A 9,961-nucleotide genomic window follows, 5' to 3' on the forward strand; every position below is an offset into this window, starting at 1 on the left:
GGTCACGAACTGGTTAATAAGATCTAATTGAAGAAATGTATATATATATCAGATTAATAAAATTGAATGTAAATGCCAAGACGAGAATACCCCTTTAAGTTTGTGTCAGATCTGTCCGGGAGCTGACATCATGGATCTATATTTGGAGACTTCAGAGATGTAGGTTGGCCCTTCCATGGCAATATCTATAGATGGGCCTTTAGCTTCACCGCCAATGACTCCTTGTCTAATGATGATGTTAAGTACTATCTACAGCTTGATCCATGTAAGGCTACATACATGTAATGGGCTGCACACCAGGGGATGTTTTGGGTTGGTTGGAGATGGGAGGGGTGAGTCCTCCATAGAGAGGAGGCTACCCAGCCCAGTCACAGTGCCGTGAGAGATGATATACTCAACACACCGTGACCTGGAGTAATAGACCTCAATGGTTTCTCTGTGAAGGGTGAGGCGCCTCCTGGCGTACCACAAGACGTCTTTGAAACCGTTCATAAGACGCCAGGCATCCTGGATGGCCCCCACCGTGTGGGTGCCTTGGAACAGGCCATAAAGTGCAGCGTGGCACGTCATGGTGTTCCTGGGCACAGAAAGAAGCAGTTCGTGATCCAGAGCTTTCAACAGGCCCCGAGCAAAGGGGCATTCCCAGAACAAGTGCAATGATGTCTCCTCCACAAAGGGACACCGGGGGCAGTACTGGGTTTTGCTCAGGTTGCGGGCTGCCATAAATGACCGGGTGGGGAGGCCCCCCTGGATGGCCATCCATGACAGATCCTTGTGCCAGTTGTTAAGCCTTTCACACAACATGTTGGACCACACGGTGTCCATAGTGCTGGTGGTCAGCCCCGGAACACACTCCACAATGTCCTTGGCTCTGATGACTTTGTGGATAGTTTTAGGCTTCCATCTTGAGTTCCTCCAGATGTTGATCCCTCACAAATTTCACCGCCTTGGCATAGTACCAGGGAGGATCCCAGTTGTAAGGGAAGGAGCTGTTCCACTTGTCCCAACCAAGCCCCCACCACAGGGGAAGAAGGAAAAAGCGGGACATGGACTTTCCGGCAGAGTCCCTTGGTGTTCGCAGAGTTCTTCGGACCATGTCACACACAAAGGAAATCCAAAGCAAAGTGGGGATGTCGGGGATGCCCTTACCCCCCTTGCGAGGCTCCTTGTACATGACAGACCTTTTGACTCTGTCCATCTTTGAACCCCAAACAAACTTAAACACGGTCCTGGTAATGGCCTTGCTGACTTCGGCCGTGGGAGGCCATGCTTGTGCCGTGTAGTGTAGCACAGGCAGCACCTCGTTACGCAGGACCAATGCTTTCCCCGTGAGGATAAGCTGTCTGAGGGCCCACAGTCCAATCCGTTGGTTTACCTTGGCCAAGCGTTCTTGCCAAGACTTCGTGGCTGCTCCGTCTTTCCCAAACCAAACTCCCAAAACCTTGATAAAGTCTTGCTGGATGGTGAAGGGAAGAGGTGCAGAAGAAGCAGGATGCCAATCCCCGAAGAGCATGACCTCCGACTTCTTGCAGTTGACCTTTGCCCCAGAAGCTTGTCCAACAGCTCACACGTCTGGGCGAGTTCCGTCACCGAACGCTGGTCTGCGCAGAAGACGGTCACGTCGTCCATGTAGAGCGAGCACTTGACCTCGGCGTGTCCTGGTCCCGGTGCGGTGATCCCTTTGATCTCTCCTCTCTGCCGGATAGATTCTGCGAACAGCTCTATAACACAAACAAAGAGAAGAGGTGAAAGAGGGCAGCCTTGTCTAACCCCTGAAAGGATAGGAAAGGGGTTAGTCTTCCAGCCGTTCACCAACACCATGCTGCAAATGTCAGAATTCATCAGGTTAACATAGGTACAAAACATTTTCCCCAGACCAAGCTTGCGCAGTACTTTACCCATGAATTCATGCGAGACTCGGTCGAAGGCCTTCTCCTGATCAAGGCTGACCAGGGCTGCGCAGATGCGGCGGCTTCTGATGTAATGCACCCAGTCTCTCATGAGGGCTAGACTGTCTGCAATCCTGCGTCCGGGAATGCCGCAGGTCTGGTCCGAGTGGATGATCTTCCCTATGACGCCCTTCAGTCTGTTTGCTAGGACCTTTGCCAGGATCTTGTAGTCCACATTGAGGAGCGAGATGGGACGCCAATTCTTCAGGTCACACCTCTCTCCCTTCCGCTTGTACAGGATCGTGATCATTTACAGAGAAACTTTGTCCATCCAGGACTGTCACCGGCTAGTCTTGAGCCAGCTCAGAGACTACGCCTCCCTTGACAGCAGGGTGGACTTAGAAGAAGAGGACTGACATTCTTCTTCTTCATTTTTCTCTTGTGGACTTTGTTTTTCTTGTTGATCATGGACTTTATTTAGGGAGTTATGGGACTTTGCCTCTTTCTTCACAGATGGAGGCATCCAGGAAGAAGAAGACTTACCATCCTCTCCTCCCCCCCCCCTACCTCCCTCATGTGTCTGATTTTTCAATAAAGCTTCGGGCCTGTGACAACTTACCCCCTTCACCTCCTCCCTCCCCCCTCCCACCCCCTGTTGCAGGTTAGTTGTTTTAATTGAAAAATGTGTGTTTTTTGTTTGCCTGAGCTAGTATGCTAGAGTAGCACTTATTCTGCCATAGTGTTAGGATAGGTGCTAGGAGTGTATCTTAATTTATTGTGTGCTTTGTAAAAAGCCCATGCTGCGTCATGGCACACACTGTCTGTAAGTTTTACTGTGTATCTGTGAATAAAGGCTCTTTCAATCAAAAAATAGACCTCAATGGTGGGTGGTATCTGGCACCAAAATGGGCATCCAGATCATGACCAATGCACGTGTGCATTAGGCCTAAGAGGAACTATGGGACCCTCTAAGAGCAATACGGGGGTAGCTGTAATAATTCTTGAATAAAATATTAGCCCAAAAATTGCTGCTCTGCTGATCGCCTGATTGGATACGGCTGATCACTGGAGGTTTATATGTATGTGTATAGGAATGATGACGTCTCCTCTTCTCCCCCCTCCCTCTCATTACGGTATTATATCTATTACAGATCTGACAGATATTTTGGCCATTAGTCACAGAGATGTCAGGACGTCACAGGTGTGAGGAGGACATGACAGGTCTGTATGGGAAATCCTACAACCATAATCCAGTGACCGTCGGCCTGGTGATAATATAGATCTTACACATGATGTAATACAGATGGAGGTTTCACAATCTTTTGTTCAACCAAGAAAGATTCTCTATTAGTCATTTAGATGCCGACATTTAGGATCACTATAAGGATTACATCTGAGCTTGTGACTTCTCCTATAGTGGAAAACCTAAATACCATAGGTGACCGCAGAGAGGGAACTTAAAGCTGCCAGGTCCCAGTAAGAAATCTATAATGTACAGGTCTTCATAAGGGGAAGAAACTGCATATAAACCCCCTAAGGCTCATTGGCCATGGGTGACCTTAAAGGAAACCTACCATCACAATCAAGCATGAAACCAGGGGCTCTTATTCTTAGATCCAGGCACAGTGACTGTGGTAATCTTCTTATATTTGTTATCTATGGCCTCCCTTCTAAATTCAACTTTTACAATTATGCTAATGAGCCTATAGGACTCCTGGGGTTGTTACCAGAGACTCTCTGTGCTGCAGCTTCACAGACTATTACACTATCTTCCCCACCTCCTTCTCCCCCAAGCACTTCCCTCCTGGGAAGGACACTGGTAATACCCCCCCCCCTCCCAGATCGCTTCTGACTCATCAGCAGAATTATAAAGGTTGATTTTAGAAGGAAGGAGGCCATGGATAACACATACGTGTATGAGTAATTGATCCTGGTTTATCAGGATGGAATTTGATGGCAGATTTAATATTAGGATCTCACTAATTAATTCAGTTTTTCTATGAATTGAACCAAAAAGTCCTAATATCTCTTGTGTCACAAATTAGCATCAAAAACTGCAACTCCTCTAATCACATGTCAAATCTGAACAGCAACTAGACAAGTGGACGAAAAAAAAGATCAGTAGAATTTATTTTATAGTAAAATGGCGACAATTTTTTTGTAACAAATCAACAATTCAGTTATCAAAATTTAGCACATTTTATAACTGAATTTTTTCCCATGTTCATCGCTGTCTCTCCTTGTCAGAGCTGGTGAATGTGAAGCTGAGATCTTACTATACATTGGGGGTCATTTACTAAGGGCCCGATTCGCGTTTTCCCGACGTGTTACCCGAATATTTCCGATTTGCGCTTATTTTCCCTGTATTTTGGCGCACGCAATCGGATTGTGTCGCATCGGCGCCGGCATGCACGCAACGGAAATCGGGGGGCGTGGCCGAGCGAAAACCTGACGGATTCGGAAAAACCGCCGCATTTAAAACAATTAAAGTGTCGCTTGCGACGTGCTTACCTTCACTCAGCCCGGCCCGGTGAAGTTGAGTGCGTTCAGATGCTTTTCAGCGCAGCAGCGCCACCTGGTGGACGGCGGAGGAACTACCTTGATGAATCCCGGCTGGACCCGAATCCACCGCAGAGAAAGTGCCGCTGGATCGCGAACGGACCGGGTAAGTAAATCTGCCCCATAGAGTCTCCCGGTGATATCTATCTATATAGCCATGTAATATAACTGTAGCAGCCAATCACAGCTCAGCTTTCATTCATACAGAGCAGCTAATAAAATGAAAGCAGCGCTTTACTACAAACAGCTCATGTATAATTCCCTTATGTATAACAATGGGACATAGTTTTGGCATATGTTGGGCTAATTTGGACCTATGGATGTATATGGCAGGTATGAGGTCACCACCTGGACACTATTATACAAATGTCTTTGGGTTTAGGGACAAATATTTTTGGCTGTCCTATCAGAAGTTGATATACTGATATAGAGTAACTCCCGGAATAGAAGAGAGTCAAAAGAGTTAAATTCGCCATATTTAATATACATTTATCATGTCTCCATCATTTATTGTACAAGATGGCCGCTCCCTGTACTGGGTTGCCATGGAATCAGAATCTTCCCCATTCAACTGAGTTCTCAACATTATGTCATACCCGCTGTGATGTCATCACTGCTATATAACTCCCGCTCTGTACCCATAATTCTCTGAGGGTTGTATAGTTGAGGAGTGGAGAGTGAAGAGGAGATTTTTTGCTGTTTTACTGACGAATGATGGAAAGATTCTTTGTAAGTAGACTTTATTTACTGACGGATATCAGGATTATTGTGTGTCCAGAGGAGCAGGAAGAAGATTTATCCCCAGACCCCTGTCCCTAAAGGACATATTATAAAACATGGTGGCATCATATCCAGGTCCTGATGTCCCCTCCACCCTTTCCTGGTTATACTGATGTCCTAGATCTGTCATTAGGGTGACATTGAGGTGTCTGGGAGGGTGAGGGGAAGATATAAACCCTGTATCTACTGTGCACTAGTTATAATATGTCACCCCCAGACTCATTCTTACACTTTATGTGAAGAAATTGCAAAAATTGTATAATTTACTCTAAAAGAAAGATGGCGGATGTGTGTACTGGTTACCATAGCAATAGAATCTTTCTCCATTTACTTTCTCTATCACTGCTGCATACAGCCTGGTATTACCCATAATGCTCTGAGAGATAGACTATGTGATATTGAAGATGTTCTAGAGCCATCTACTACATCTTTACTCATTTCTGGTTATATTAATGTCTCTTTCCACCAATGTCCTCCTATACTCCACTAGTGGTCACCACCATCTCCGCTCCTGAAGGTCTATGGTTACTTTGCATGATTCCTTCTGGAGACGTCTCCATCATATGGAGCCACAAATAATTTCACTGACCCAAAATTCTGTTCTTCTCTCTCCCCTATAGGATAAACTTACTGGGCGCACCCGTGTCCAAGTCCTGTCCCGCAGGGCACTGGAGCCGGAGGCTAAGCGCACATGGATCAAGTCATACAACGACGGGGTAAATAATTCTAGAGACGTCATCAGCCATCACCACATTATACATAACATGTGATATGTTATTGATCTGAAAGTAATGTTTCTATTTTTATGTCCCACAGCTAGGTCCTTCTCCAGCCTTTTATAATTTGGCTGCTGCTGCACAGGATGGACCAGGAGACCTGATGCCGGAGTCACCTGAGCCCTGCTGGGTTGTTAGATCGGTAAGGAGGCCATTACTATATAGTCATGGACTCACCATGTCCCATAACTGCTGCTGATGTTATTGATGATGATGGAGGTGATGATGAATTGAGGGAAAATGATTCGAATTTGACAATTAATTTGTATTGACAGGAGAGTTTCCTACCCCTGGATCCGGCTCCTGAGTGTAGTACAGGAAAAACGCCGCTGGACTTGGACTGCATCATCACGGTAATGTCTCTTCTCCTCTATGATCCACACACGACTTATAGACAATGGGGCAGATTTACTAATATTCTCTAATAGACGCAAGATAAACTAGAGCGTGTTATCAAGTACATGATTTACAAATTTAGATGTAATAGTTACATCTGGTGTCCGCTGTACGTTTCTTAGATCCAGGCACCGTGACCGTGGTAATCTTCTTATTTGTTATCTATGGTCTCCTTCCTTCTAAATTCAACTTTTAAAACTTTTAAAACAACTTGGGGTTGTTACCAGAGACTCTCTGTGCTGCAGCTTCACAGACTATAACACTGTCTTCCCCACCTCCTTCTCCCCCAGCACTTCCCTCCTGGGGAGGAGACTGGGTAACAGTCTGTGGAGTTACAGCACAGAGGGACACTGGTAATACCCCCCCCCCCCCCGATTGCTTCTGGCTCATCAGCAGAATTATAAAGGTTGATTTTAGAAGGAAGGAGTCTATGGTTAACACATATGTTTATGAGTAATTGATCCTGGTTTATTGGTTTCCACCAATGTCCTCCTATACTCCACTAGTGGTCTCCACCATCTCCGCTCCTGAAGGTCTATGGTTACATTGCATGATTCCTTCTGGAGACGTCTCCATCATGTGGAACCACAAATAATTTCACTGAACCTGAAATTCTGTTCTTCTCTCTCCCCTATAGGATAATCTTACTGGGCGCACCCATGTCCAAGTTCTGACCCGCAGGGCACTGGAGCCGGAGGCTGAACACACTTGGATTAATTCATACGAGGACGGGGTAAATAATTCTAGAGACGTCATCAGCCATCACATTATACATAACATGTGATATTGGGGTTATCTGGGGTTCACCTCCTCCATGACATCTTATCAATAAGATGTCATTGATCTGAAAGTAATGTTTCTATTTTAATGTCCCACAGCCAGGTCCTTCTCCAGCCTTCTATAATTTTGCTGCTGCTACTGATGATGGACCAGGAGAGCTGATGCCGGAGTCACCTGAGCCCTGCTGGATTGTTAGATCGGTAAGGAGGCCATTACTATATAGTCATTTAGTGTGTGGTGTCCGCTGTGTGTACAATTTTTGGTGCTTTTCCATAGTAAGTCTGGACCCATGCTTATAGCTGAATGGAGGATTCATTTGCTTTCTATCACTCTAAATTTCTGTGTATCCAAATTCTCAACAGGATGAACCAGAGAAAAGAAGATCTACTGGATCAAGATGGAGACAAAGGCTGAGGAGCCTCTTCTGCATGGTGAGGAGATCTCCGTCTAGGACATGTATCTCAGCCTGGTGATACATGTCGTGTATCTCAGGATCTCATTCACAAGTGACTGGACTCGTGATACACACATCATCATCAGCTTTCTCTCATGCTTCCTCTGTAGTGCCGGGAATCAGTGGAGGTGACTCCTTCCACGCCAGCTCCCAGCAGACCGAGCACCAAGGACTTCGGATGCCAAGTCACAGAGGAAGAGCTCAGCCTTGGGCCAAAAGTCACCTTGATCCATGTGAAACCCAAGGACCATTCCTTTATGGTTGACGCTTCAACCCAGGTCGATGAGGATGAGTTCTGAGGTAGGTGGAACGCACATCAGTACATTGTGACAAGGACAACATCAGGGAGATCTGAGATTCTGCAGATCGGAGTCTTCAGAACTTGTCCAGTGACTTCTCTTGTCCCGATATCACACACTATTTTACTATTACATGTCTAGAGCTAAGTTGATGCTACTGCTGTTTTCCTTAGTTTGGAAAAGTGCATTACGGGAGCTCAAAAGTATATTTATAACATACACTGACTGATTTTTGGCTTTTGCGTTGGATTATATGACCTAATGTGAGACATTCCAATGAAGATAATCCAGAGATTTTTTTTATTTTGCAGCTTTTATTCCTGAACTTCCTGACTGCTCTGCACTTCATCCCCAAGGATAAGAAGATCTTCTAGACGACCTGTAACCTACCGAACCTGTAAGTCCTGATAGTCTATACTCTGCCACATAGATGGAAACCTATCACTTCTATACTAGTGAGCAATGTCCATAAGATATTCCCATCTAGGCCGATGTCCATGTGGTATCATCACTGCTACGGACACTTAGATCTGGGTCATTCCAGGATGGCTCCAGTCTTGTAGACATGTAGCAGCCACTTGATGAGGAATGTATGAAGTGATATATCTTTGTTCTTTCATTAGGCCAATAGACGCGTCCTCCCGCCCCGGGTGTCAGAGCTGGACGTCCATGACAATGAAGATCTGAACATCTACACAAACCTTTCTACTGAGGTTTTTGACTTATGACCATTAAACGGATTATGTCAGTGTCAGGAGACTCTATGGTCTGCTGTACTGGATCCATGATAGGCTCCACTAACACTCACTTTCTGGTCTCTCCTTGTCCGCCTTTTCTATACTTTGTTATACTCAGTACAGGGGGATCTCCCGAGTGTTATACACAGTACAGGGGGGTCTTCTGAGTGTTACACACAGTACAGGGGGGTCTCCTTAGTGTTATACACAGTAGAGGGGTATCTCCCGAGTGTTATACACAGTACAAGGGGATCTCCCGAGTGTTATACACAGTACAGGGGGGTCTCCAGAGTGTTATACACAGTACAGGGGGGTCTCTTGAGTGTTATGCACAGTAGAGGGAAAGGGGGGTGTCTCCCATGTGTTATACACAGTACAGGGTGTGTCTCCCGAGTGCTATACACAGTACAGGGGGGGTCTCCTTAGTGTTACACACAGTACAGGGGGGTCTCCTTAGTGTTATACACAGTACAGGGGGGTCTCCTTAGTGTTATACACAGTACAGGGGGGTCTCCTTAGTGTTATACACAGTACAGGGTGGGGGGTCTCCCAAATGTTATACACAGTACAGGGGGGGGGGTCTCCCGAGTGTTATACACAGTACAGGGGGGTCTCCTTAGTATTATACACAGTAAAGGGGGGCCTCCCGAGTGTTATACACAGTACAGGGGGGTCTCCCGAGTGTTATACACAGTAGAGAGCAAGGGGGGTCTTCTGAGCATTATACACAGTACAGGGGGGTCTCCTTAGTGTTATACACAGTACAGGGGGGTCTCCCGAGTGTTATACACAGTACAGGGGGAGGGGGGTCTCCCGCGTGTTATACACAGTACAGGGGGGTCTCCTTAGTGTTATATACAGTAGAGGGGGGGTGTCCCGAGTGTTATACACAGTACAGGGGGGTCTCCTGAGTGTTATACACAGTACAGGGTGTGTCTCCCGAGTGCTATACACAGTACAGGGGGGGTCTTCTGAGTGTTACACACAGTACAGGGGGGTCTCCTTAGTGTTATACACAGTACAGGGTGGGGGGTCTCCCAAATGTTATACACAGTACAGGGGGGGGGGTCTCCCGAGTGTTATACACAGTACAGGGGGGTCTCCTTAGTTTTATACACAGTACAGGGGGGGCTCCCGAGTGTTATACACAGTACAGGGGGGTCTCCTGAGTGTTATACACAGTAGAGAGCAAGGGGGGTCTTCCGAGCATTATACACAGTACAGGGGGGTCTCCTTAGTGTTATACACAGTACAGGGGGGTCTCCCGAGTGTTATACACAGTACAGGGGGA

General features: G+C 46.4%; 1 protein-coding gene across 2 annotated transcripts; it reads left to right on the forward strand.

Annotated features, from left to right (window-relative positions):
- The first annotated feature begins 5,100 nt into the window (after positions 1–5,100).
- On the forward strand, positions 5,101–8,060 carry LOC140077199 (uncharacterized). Of its 2 annotated transcripts, none has more exons than XM_072124176.1 (8): positions 5,101–5,177; positions 5,849–5,944; positions 6,045–6,146; positions 6,280–6,357; positions 7,038–7,133; positions 7,279–7,380; positions 7,543–7,611; positions 7,745–8,060. In XM_072124176.1, exons 1-8 carry the CDS (start codon positions 5,160–5,162, stop codon positions 7,931–7,933), a joined length of 750 nt encoding a protein of 249 aa, XP_071980277.1. In that variant the 5' UTR covers positions 5,101–5,159; the 3' UTR covers positions 7,934–8,060. The 2 variants fall into 2 exon arrangements, with proteins under 2 accessions (XP_071980277.1, XP_071980278.1); XM_072124177.1 differs by having other exon boundaries at positions 6,049–6,146.
- The last annotated feature ends 1,901 nt before the right edge of the window (positions 8,061–9,961 follow it).

Source organism: Engystomops pustulosus, chromosome 9 (genome assembly GCF_040894005.1).
Source record: "Engystomops pustulosus chromosome 9, aEngPut4.maternal, whole genome shotgun sequence".
In the NCBI taxonomy this organism is placed as follows: domain Eukaryota; kingdom Metazoa; phylum Chordata; class Amphibia; order Anura; family Leptodactylidae; genus Engystomops; species Engystomops pustulosus.

Coding starts and splice junctions, on each gene's coding strand:
- LOC140077199 (XM_072124176.1), top strand. Junction 6,358..7,037: donor ACTTGGACTGCATCATCACG/GTAATGTCTCTT, acceptor TCTCCCCTATAG/GATAATCTTACTGGGCGCAC. Junction 7,381..7,542: donor CCTGCTGGATTGTTAGATCG/GTAAGGAGGCCA, acceptor AATTCTCAACAG/GATGAACCAGAGAAAAGAAG.